General features: G+C 35.9%; 1 protein-coding gene across 1 annotated transcript; it reads right to left on the reverse strand.

The window, feature by feature from the left end:
* Positions 1-2,967: 2,967 nt before the first annotated feature.
* Positions 2,968-4,059, reverse strand: LOC145678804 (uncharacterized). The gene has a single exon (XM_081749325.1). It carries the CDS (start codon positions 4,057-4,059, stop codon positions 2,968-2,970), a length of 1,092 nt encoding a protein of 363 aa, XP_081605451.1.
* Between the last annotated feature and the right edge of the window lie 8,211 nt (positions 4,060-12,270).

A 12,270-nucleotide genomic window follows, 5' to 3' on the forward strand; every position in this document is an offset into this window, starting at 1 on the left:
AGATAAAAATATTAGAGTAAAATTGCCATAATATATATAGAGAAATCCAAGTCCTGCAAAATAATCTCTCCCTGCGCTCTATATGTGAGTGGGGTGGAAAGTAACAGTGAAAGTTGAAATGAGAACTCTACTTTAATTCGCAAATTAAGGCTACCTTACAAATAGGTATGGTGTGGTTGAAACATTTGTTTGTAAGGATGACGCTGTAGTGACTAAAAAAAGGTGAAATTTTATTTGAATGGTAATGCATATCTGTATGGCTGAGTATGATTTGATGCGAAAACAGAAGGAACGTTATACGAAAGAAGTTGTCGAATAATGCAGTTGCTGGAACTTACAAACGTGTGAATTTGCTAATCTCCGTCGCCACAGAAACTTTTATGCAATGCGTGCTGGTTATTCGGAAAGCATTTCGGGGATATACGTACGCACCGTTTCATCCCTGAAGCTCACAATATGACATGAGTGCTAATAGTTAATCAAAATGTAAATGTGACCATCCGTATTAACTCAGTGCACCAATTCTCTATCCATGAAGTCTGCCTTCCAAACAGCGTTGGGTAGGTCAAGCGTACGCCCGAACCGTTGTCCGGTCGGACACTGAAATTTTGAAGTTAGGCCCCAAGGCCCCATCAGGGAGGCCGCTGGGATCACAGGGACCACACCATTCGATATGCCCAATGATATTTGGGTATTTCAATTTTGTTCCATTCATTTACCTTCCATGGTTTTCATACTACGGGTACTGGAGTTTCCGAACTATGTCATGGCGGCCATTTTGAAACTGGTGCTCCATATGAAACATCTTTTGGTACAGCGTTACTTAGTTTTCCAAGACCTTTCGAACGAGGTATTACTCGTCCCATGTTCCCATTTGACATTTCAAAGTTACCCCCCGATACCCCCATTTACGGGGGGCGGGGAGGGATACTTTTGGCGGAATTGGTTTTCCCCCTTAGCAATATATAACGTGTACTTCAAACATTTCTTCTATGTTTTATCATTTTTCAGATATTTCCGTGGATTGATTAAAATGGCCCACCCTGTATATATATATATATATATATATATATATATATATATATATATATATATATATAATGTATTACTTCAAATACGTTTACAATATCATAACAGTTATATTAATTCAACATAACACAATGTATGTGAATAATTTTAGCCGTTCATAGTTACTGACAAATTTTGCAGCATTAAGTAAAGCGATAGTTGGTTGCAAGTAACGACTTGCAAGGCTAAATAAAACTTTGTGAAACTCTCGATTACTTGCAACTGCGACCGAACACTACGTAGCAAAATTTACTTTGCTAATTTCACTGTGTGGATGACAAAATACCTTTTAACAGAGTTTAAGAAAGCAACTTAACGCCTACTTCTTCTTGACTAAAGTAACCAAGTAAGTTTTTGAAAACATTGGCCATTTTTTCTGTAACTAGTATCCCAAAAATACATTAAAAGACCAAAGTATAATTTAACTGACTATTGCTTGCTTACTAGTACCCCATAAGATTTCTTCAAAAGGGTTGTTCTAACCAAGACTTGGCTACTTTAGCCTTCTTTCGGCAAACAGAAAGTTCCTTTGTTTATTTCTGCTTTCTAAAAAAATTATTATAAAACCTTTCCCGTTCTTTCTCTCTCTCTCTCTCTCTCTCTCTCTGGCCTTCATTTCATGATGACAACTATCAAGTTGATGACATCATGATGACAACAACAAGACTTCGCTAGCAGTGGAAAAATAGTCGATGTGTTACAGGCGCTGGTCTAAGAATTTTAAGATTTTTAGTTCAAACCCACTCTAGTTCAAAAAAGTACTTTTAAATTTAATTTGATCTTAGAAGGTGAATGATAAATTCTGTTTGCTCAAAGTTCTCCTTCTAGAGATGAGATGCAAGAATCATGTATATATTAAAAGAGAGAGAGTGGAAAATGATCTTATTGAAATATTGTCAGAAACATTCATCCATATTCATATTTTTTGTTCCTTTTTGTTTATTCTTCTTCACGAAATTATGCTTCTCGATTACTGTCAGTTGTTCATTCCGAAAAAAAAATGTTTCGTGAGGGCACACGCAGTATTCCGGGGAGCATTGCTGGTACTATTTTATTTATTATTATACAGTATTATAGACGTATTATTTTGGTCTCGTCCGGGGGGCACTCTCAGAGCTCGCTGGGGGGCTGCGCCCCCAAAAACATGTCTGAAAGAAACACTGCTTACAGTATAGCAAGGAATGTCAAAGATATAAATTTTTACTATTTGTTATATTTGAAACATATGACATGTTTTCTATTAATGCAATAGTTCTCACAAATTAAACTTTACACACTGCATATCTTGTTATTACGTTCTTACATTGTCCCTTTCTTTCGATTGCATTCTCCAAACACACTGGAAAGCAATAATATAACACTGGAAAATATTCTTGTTAGCTTTAACGTGTAAATGTCACTTAATAATAGTACATTAAGAAAGAAAACAATGATGGTTTAGCGAATAAAAAAGATTCTTGCAAAATAAAAATGAGAATTAAATCACTCAGCACGACATGGTATTTTTTTCGTAAAGTTTCAGTAGACATATTAGAACTGAAAACTAACAAAAGTGAAAGTAAAGTTGAAACGAATAATATAAAACATTCAGAGATTTTATAAAATAGTGTAACATGTGAAATAAAATGAACGTTTGACCAACATTGATTTTTCCTTGGTATGTTTAAGATTAAATAAGATCTCTTTTTGACTTTCTCGTGATATCAATTGCTCTGAAGATACTAAACGGTGTTTTCAACTTAATTTTTTATTTGTTGGAGAGGCATGGATATTTTTATATATTTTTTTTTCCATTTGATACACTGACATCTTTCGAAGAGGCTAGACATTTGTAGAACGCCTTACTCAGTTCTTAATCAACTAAGCTTAACTGCTTTATAGAAGTACCGTTGGCACATATTAGTGAACAAAACAAGCATGGTTCTTTCTCAAAAACCATGATTGATGATTACTTCCGGTTATAAATTGTGAAAGAATAGTTTCACTTATTAAAGCTACAATGCTAATTGCTAGTCCTATTATTAGCAAATAGAATGCTGCCTGAAGGTGGTGCATTGTGAGCACAATTTTTTCATCATCATCATCATCATTTTTCCTGTAGTGATTTCGAGACAATGTGTAATTTCTTATAAAATCTGTACTTCTGAAACCAGCTTCTACCATTCTATCTATAATAGCATTGAAGCGCTGAATGTAAGGCGAATTCTTCGGAACAATGTACGATGCATATGTTAGACCAATAGTTTCCCTTGCGATATGAAGTAGCGGTTTACCATTTTCAGATTTATACATCTGATGCCACACTGTTGCTCCAAGATGTGTACTGAATACTATTTTATCATGGTTCTGAGCCAGCAACTCCACAACTTTAATAATATCCTCTTTTTCTCTAATTTTCGAAATTATTTCGTTTATTTTTTTATGAGGGAATAGCCGCAGAGAAGCAGCATATTGAGGACTTGTTTCAATGTCCAAATCCGACTTTGCTACATCTTCAAGTGTATCAATAGGAGGGTAATATTTTGGCATTATCATGTAACTTACTAAGGAGCTTTGGTATAAACCACTTATGACGATGAAGGTTAAAATTGATACAATAAGAATGAATTTTGAAAGTTGTAATTTTGGTTCAGGTACAGTTTTCTGCAGCGCAATTAACAGTACATATAAAACACTTTCAATAGCAATAGCTATCGTGAACACTCCTTGATAAATACATTGACTGATGTATTCATAAACACACATGTAGAACACCATTCCAGTAAACACAAACCATAAATGTTTACTAAATGGATGGAAAAAGCATTGCCATTGTGGAACAAGAACTGCAGATGGAGAAACAAATACAAAGGCATTGAAGTTGAACATTGAACAAAAATCTACTATGGTCCACCGTTCGTCCAATGCTATGAATGCGAAAGAACATATATCGGAATGTGAACTGGCAACTTCAGCGATAGGTCCAATCCAAGTTCCATTTGAAGATCGCATATTTATTACTCGAATCTTATACAGGTGCTTGACAATTACAGGTGTGAAATTTGTATAGTGTATAATGGATTCTAACATGTCTGAAATTTTGATTATTAGTCCATTTTTATTTTGAACGATAGTTTGGAAACCTTTCGCGTTGATGTCACTTATATATAAAGGATACTGATTCACATTTCTTGTCTTGTCATTGAATAAATCCTTAAGGTGGTTCAAGTCCCTCTTGATTAAGTTAACCTGTTTGTATTCTTTAGTAAAGTTTCTTGTAATGAAAGGACTGTAGGAAAAGATATTTAAAAATGTACTTTCGGATGGGAACTTAGTATTTTGTTCCTTAACTGGTAGAAGAATTTCCACATTTAAAATTTTATTCGCCCAAAATATTTGAAATGTTTCTTGCAATAATGTATAATTAGCTACTTCTTGCATTACCACAATGATAAATTTACTTTTGTTGTTCAACTGTACTAAATTTTGTGTATTAATAAAAATATTCAGTTGTCTTAGAGTTTCAGTGAATATAATATAACCAGAGTTTATATTCGTGTTTTGTATATTCTTGACAGAGTAAAGTTGGTAATCATATTTTATATCAAAGATCTTAATTACTAGTGGTACGTAAATGTGTTTGTAAATCCTTTGAATATATTGATCTAAGTTATTGTGCTTCGAGAAGTTGATTATTATCACTTGCAAACTATCGGCGAAATGTTCAATACAGATTTGATTTATTACTTTGATAAAATCGAGTTCAATCTTAAGAAGACTGTTGACTTCTGGTTTTGCTATTTTATTTCCTAAACATGTTTTTTCATAACTAAGTATCAATATGATAAGCACAAAATTTTCTTTGAATATTATGCTTTTTGTCTCTTCTTGGTTCAATGAAAGCGCCATTTGATACACTGGAAAAGAAGAGAAAAGTGACATTAAAAATTTACATGATTAAACACGTGTTTACCTGTATGCAACTGCATCAGCCACATAACTATACAGATATGAAAAAAGTCGTATACGTTAAATAGTATACATTTTATTACATCATCAACAATTTTAATCCAGTGGAAAACCTGTCTTTGTGGTGACTTCTTTACTACTGTGCTGATGAAATTTGAGTGTATCACATCGCTCACATATTGTATCAACATTGTCAGACGTGTGAGAATCCTTGAACAGAATATAATCTAAATACCCAAAGGAATGTTTAAATGAATCCCAAAGTAAAGTCCGCGTAGGAATTTTTTTGTCCACAAGCTTTCACGCCGAGAATGGTCTGAAACAAGGAGATACGTTGTTATTATTCAACTTTGTCCGGGAGTACGCTATAAGGAAAATTAAAGATAGCAACCAGGGCCTTGAGTTGAATGTATTCACCAGGTTTGGTGTATGTTGGATAATTTCCCGAGTTCCTTCGCTGACGCTTGCAATTTGTAAGATATACTATTCTTGGTGAAAGTTTTCAATCCTTTTCCAACTCCTTTGAATAGATATTTCCAAAAATACTTTCATACCCAATACTTTCATGACAAAAGGAGTATTATCTAAAAAGAATCACATTAACATCTGTAGCAGTATGGCTCAGACTATGATGAGTCACACACTTCTACTCTTTTATACAGGGTTTTCATAAAGTCTGGACGGATTTAATTTGCTTATAATTTTCATAAAAATTCTCATAATGAAATCAAATAAAGTGCAAACGGTAGCGGAAGGATTAAATTTTTAGTTGGCAACACTGTTAGATAAGCGGCAACTCTGAACACGTTGAAAGGGGGAAGGGAGGGCAAGGTTCAGTTTCTTACCAAATTGAAGAGGAGACCGTGAATGGAGATTCGTACCTGGATATGTTGCAGAAATACCTCATTCCGGAACTGGAGGCACGTGGAATCCAGAAAGACATCGTGTTCCAACAGGACTGGCACCCCCTCACTATGCAATCAAGGTGAGACAGTTCCTTGACGAGAAATTCCCTAACCGATGGATTGGCCGCGGTGACCCGACCGCTTGGCCGCCAAGATCACCCGACCTTACTCCCTGCGACTTCTGGCTTTGGGGTCATGTGAAAACGGAAGTTTATGCAAAGAAGCCAAGTGGTTTGGAGAACTTAAAGGACAAAATCAAGGCGTCTGTGGCTGGCATTTCGGATCAAACACGGCGGAACGCTGTGAGTGGATTCCAGCGCCGCCTACGCGAATGTGTGGACATAAATGGCGCCCAGTTGGAGGTGTGGCGGTGAATGAACTGTGCTGGTGCAGATTACAGGTAAAAATTTAATCCTTCCGCTACCGTTTGCACTTTATTTGATTTCAATATGAGCATTTTTATGTAAATTATAAGCGAATTAAACCCGTCCATACTTTATGAAAACCCTGTATATATCTTCTTTTTTTAAGTTTTACGTCCTACGATTATGCTGGCTAGGCTAAAGGAGACATGAAGGTGATGATTGGAAAATGAAGAAAATGGTGGAATGAAGAAAGTGGAAGGAAATGGGAGAACCCCCAGAAACCCCCACACACGGTGTTTGTCTATCATTCTATTATATAATATTTTAGATAAAAGCATATATTACATAGTTTTGATTACTATTAATATTTTGCAGTGGACAAATTTGTGCACGTGTATTTTCTTTGGATTCTCTCGTTTTTCCTCATTCACTTCTTTCCACTATTTCATTCATTCTCATCATTTTCTTCATAAAATAGCCTTTTTCAAGTGATGTTTGGAATTTTAAATAACAATAAAGGTGACAAATTGTAGATAATCTATATTAGAGTTCTTGAGTCTTACACGTGTTAGAGCAAACTGTTGAGATGCTAAAATAATAATAATAATAAATTTAATCAAACCTTACTCACTAGTCTGGTGGCTCTGGTGCGCGTCTTTGGTGCCAGAAGGGTTCCAGGTCCGAATGCCAATCAATAATTCTAACGAAGCAATTAAAATATAAAATAATAAATAATTTATTTAATGGGAAACTCGATATGCTATTCGAGTTTGTACTAGCCATGGGCCCTACACGTTCAAAAATTCGAGCATTGGTCACTGACCTGTTAAGGTGTTCATATGGACCTACTTGATTTGATTTTGGTTTTGAGTTTAGCGTCCAATTCAGCAGCGAGGCTAGATGAGAGGTGTACCTACAGCTTAACGTGGAATCCGAACTACATGAGCATGCCGGGAATCGAACCCCGGTTTCTTACGCTAAAGACGCGTACGCTCACTGTTTAGCTACGAGGGAACTCCACATGGACCTATTGTTTGATGAAGAATCTAAACAACATATATTCTCACAGAGAATCAAACCCATTATTTCCATGCCATAGACGATGAAACTTACCGTTAAACTAACTAACCATTGAAGTTTTTTCCCCAAGGTATCATGTCCTCATTAAATAGCGTCTTTCAGTTCTATCTGCAATTTTATTAGTAAGTTAGTAATAATAAAAGTGACAAATCACAGGTAGTCTGTATCAGAATCCTTGAATCTTAATTTGCTTGTACTTAATCTCTGAAGCCCCTTAACTCGTTTCGTTTAATACCAGATTTTCGGTGTTTGGATTAAGCGATTTAGAAGTACACAATGGTTCGTTTGTCGATGAGAGTTTAGCGTCCCTTACAGCAGCGAAGGTATATGAAACATGTTCTCCTACAGGCTAACGTGGGATTCAAACCACATGTACTCCCATCTGGAATTGAACTCTGACCTCCCACACCAAGGACACATATGCTAACCACATATCCACTAGGGACCTTATTAGAAGTATATAATGTGAGTGGAAAGATTTACCCTTTTTCTGACTTGATGGTTGACTGGCTGACTTGCATTTAACTCTAGCATTTAGCAGATATGCTATATAGAATGAGATCTATAGCATAAGAAGGATTTGAAACAGTGTAGTGCGTTTGACACTCTCCAGCTGCGAACTAAGCTTTCTCGTTGCTATATGGTAGGCGTAAGTGCCTTTGTTGTTGAAGACTCGGGTTCAATTCTCAGCGAGAGTTCATGTGATTCGGATCACATCGTAAGTAGCAGATCCACACCTCCTAAACCCTTGCTTCTCAACAGCGGCGCAAATCTATTTTCAACACTGGGAGAGGGGTAAGATCGTTCCCATATTTTTTTTAAAGCGATGTTCAAAATATTTATGAAGTTGAAAACCAATGCTCTGGAGTACAAGGGGAGCAGAGTTGTCTTTAACATAGGGAGGCCGGCAGATTTGAAACATTGTGGGGAGGGAGGAGATGAGAATCACATTACGGTAAATGAATCTGATTTCTGAGGTAAATCTGTTGCATATTAGTCTATATATCAGGCGATGTAGATAAAGTAGTGGTACATATCAGTATTATAAATCAGTGCCGTGAACACATACTGAAATTTGAATACATGCATATTTATAATTGGTATCTTTCTACTAGGCATGCACAATGATCCTCATGTACAATGTGGATGAAAATCACATTTCAATTCGAATTATTGGGGGGACAGTCCCCCAGTTCCAAGATTGGCTGACATGTCCCCCTAGTCCCCCCGGGATTTGCCTAATTGCTTCTCAAAGGGACGCTAAACTCTAATCCAACCAGCGGGAATTAAACTCAAAATCTCGTTCACCGAGGATATGCGCATTAGCCGCTTTCTTCTTTTTATTTTTATTTTTAAGCAAAACACTGATGCATTACATGTATCTACGTTTCCTTTTTTCTCGCTTTATTTTGAAACAATTTTCTTTCATATTTTCTTTTTTAATACATTCCATTTACTCACTTTTCCTTTACTTTTTCGTAGTACGGAAACGACCAGTACATCACACAGAAGCGCTGAGAAAGCTTAAAAATAATAATAATAATAATAATAATAATAATAATAATAATAATAATAATAATAATAATAATAATAATAATAATAATAAAATGCAAATTCTTTTCACTGAAACTCGAATCTAGGGCAAACTTTGTCTTGTAATCTGCAGCCGATCGCTACCCACTAGCGGATCCAGAAGGATCGTTTGGAGGGGGCGGTTCGCTTCCTGAAAGATGAGCGTAACTTCAAGGTGACTAAAATTTTAGTTAGCAAATATGGGACGCATACCAATCCGGGATTGGAGGGGGGTGTAAACCTGATCCCCAGATTCCATTTTGGAACCCGAATTTGTGTGTGTGTTTTTTTAAAATGAAAGTATGTTCTTTCTTACGGCTTAATGAACCGTAGATTCATTGCCGCAGTAACAAAAGAACGCAAGTGCATCCTTCCTTGCGCTGTACCAATTAAGTAATTACTTTCATAATTTGCTTGCATAAGATTACTCTTTATATTCTTCTTCTCAGCCTACTTAAAGATCCATCTAAAACTCTATAAAACTCTTTCTTGCACTTCGTAAATATTCCTTTACAAAAATTAATAAATGAGAGAGAGAGAGAAAGAGAGAGGGAGGAAGAGATGTTGAAGTATCACATCACAAGGCAGGGACGTACACAGGGGATGGATCCAGGGAGTCCGGATCCCTTCCACAAAAACTCGATTTTTCTGTAAATTTCGTCTAATTTTGGTGGTGATTTTACAAATTTGAATATAATTTATTCTCATTTTAAATTTGGACTCCTTCTCGAAATAGTCCAACGTACGTGCCTATCACGAGGTATAAGACATATATAACTTACTACGTTTTCTTCATTCATGAGGTCCTGGTGTTACAGCCTTGAAAGGACTAATGCCAATAGCACTGATAAAAAGTGCCCTCGCTTGGAATTTTTTAATTTTTTTTTTTAAATCGCTAAATCCAATGCATTTATTTTTAAACAAATCCATTCATGGGGTCACTAGCCAAATAACCTCACAACTGGAATTTTTGAACTTCCATTTATGCCAAAGTTCGATGATTGAATACGTTTCGAATTGCTCTTTTTTTATACTAATTTGAGGACACTGAAACCAATGAAAGGATGTTTTAACACATTGGTTGGTGTATGAAGCGACGAGAAAAATGACATCAATGGATGGATATGCATACTCCATTCTCGTGACTCCATGAACGGATATGCGTTGAAATAGTTCAATTGGATTCAGGGTCCTCAAATTAGTATGAAAATAGCAATTAGAAATTTATTCAAGAGTAGGCACTTTCTACTAGTGGCAATATCGCTTGTTCTCTGGGCGCATTACAGTGATTCGGATTCCACCTAAAACGGCAAATGTATGTTTCATATAGCATCGGTGCTAAAAGGAACAAGCTTTCTTCATATTTTGTTGATATTGATATTTGGGAGGGGTGCCATGGTGAGTTGTGGTATAAGCCTGTAAAGCGCTTACTTCTTTCGATTTGATTCGAGACCATGATTTTAGCGAAAGTGTGATAAATCGAAATAATTGAAAGCCACACATACACCCTGTTTTCATGTGCCTCCCCGAATTGCATGAATTTCTCATCACGGGATTTTCACATGTTTATACTGCCTCCTCCAGTCTCGGTCGCTTCACCAAAAATGACAACAGAGTCACGTTCTTCAGTTTCTTACTCATCTTCAACACAAACACACACACTAACAGAACCACCGTAAATTAATATATAACGGGTTGAATTTGAAATATGTTAAAATTACAGTCACGCAAAAAATAAGTAACAGAGTAGGGTCACACAGTTAAAAGTTATCTTGTCATCTGTTATCTGTTATTAAGCCCCTCCCATTTCTCCTCTGTGTAGATAAATATAGCTTTCCTTTGTTGCACTAAAATGATTGAAGGAAAACATGAAGCTTGACCTAAATCTATCGATTTCACTATCCAATAGAATGCAAGGGTATGTTCCGATCGTCGACTCCTATCCATTATATTTTTTCATTATCCTCTCTGAGAGGGACATAATCTTTGAACTATAGCGTTATGCGAAGAACATTTCCTGATGGGCAAAATGTTGTTGGATTTTCGATGCTTTTCGTTTTGTGAAACTCAATATTTCACCACGACTTCAATTTTTCAGCATTGTTGAGGTTTTCTTAAATGTGTGTTCGGATTGCGGCTACATAAATCGTACCAAAATCTTCTGATGTATCAAAGGTGAGGAAAACTTTTCTATGATCGGTATAGAACCTAGCATTCACGAGATGTTGGAAGTTACTGATAAACCTTGGCATTATGTATCCATAGAATTGTTCATTTCTCAAGAAAAAAAAAAAAAAAACTTTCAACTATATTCAATTGATGTATTTAAAGATGAATGTATCAGGAATTCAACTGCTGGTACGTTCAGGAATTTTTCACTTAAACAGAAGAGAGCGAGAAGACAAATATAGGACACTGTTACAAAAGTGTATGCAAAGGGTATTTTGGTTTGTTGCATGAGCGGTAACGACATGGCGGCTAAAGAAGACGTTTACTTACTGATTATAGTAGAATCCGAACCACTTTTTTTCGTTCAAATGTACTCCAACTGGGAATCGAACCGGGGACCATGAGCACCGTATAGAGTATTTTGTCCAAGCTCACCGCTTTTGCAGTTGTATAATTGAGTATGTAAAGAAAAAAAGCAATAGACCAGACTAAGAACAGGAGGTTAGAAATTGGCTCTATTAAGTAATTTGTTAAATGTAGCTTTTAGAAACATAGTATAATTATAGTTATTCCTATAACAACAATAAAATTATATCATACTAGCCTTCACCTCCAGACTCCCAATTTGCTTGGAATACGGGCTCGCCCAATATAGCAAATGCTCATACGTGTTACTATGGTTCAATATTTAGCGTCCTTCCTTCTGCATCTTTCATATAGAATTGAATTGAGCTAAAACTCTGTCACAAAATTCAAAAACCTCGTAAGACATTTTAGTGAACCACCCCAGCTCTTTATTCAGGTAAAGGTAATTGAAGTTCCGGGACCAGAAGTTCATTTCCATATCCTATTCCTAGGACACAATTTTAAAATATACGTCTTTAATTCAAAGAGTGAGCCGTCACCCTACTTCCTACAGCTGTTCGTCCAACGAATGAATCATATATTCGCTCTTTTGGGGCTTATGGTGTCTGCCTGAAGAACTAGGGACAAAAGTATTCATAATTAAAATATGTCTGTATTAAGCATTATTAATACCACACATTTTGATTAGACTCTCCTAGGCTTGTTACGCAAATTGGATCGGTCGTGAAAAGGCAATATTTATATTTGCCAATGATAAATGCTGGAAATATAATAAAAAAAAGAAAGACCTTTGGGGG

This window comes from Thermobia domestica, chromosome 1 (genome assembly GCF_964235325.1).
Source record: "Thermobia domestica chromosome 1, izTheDome1.hap1.1, whole genome shotgun sequence".
Classification (NCBI taxonomy): Eukaryota; Metazoa; Arthropoda; class Insecta; order Zygentoma; family Lepismatidae; genus Thermobia; species Thermobia domestica.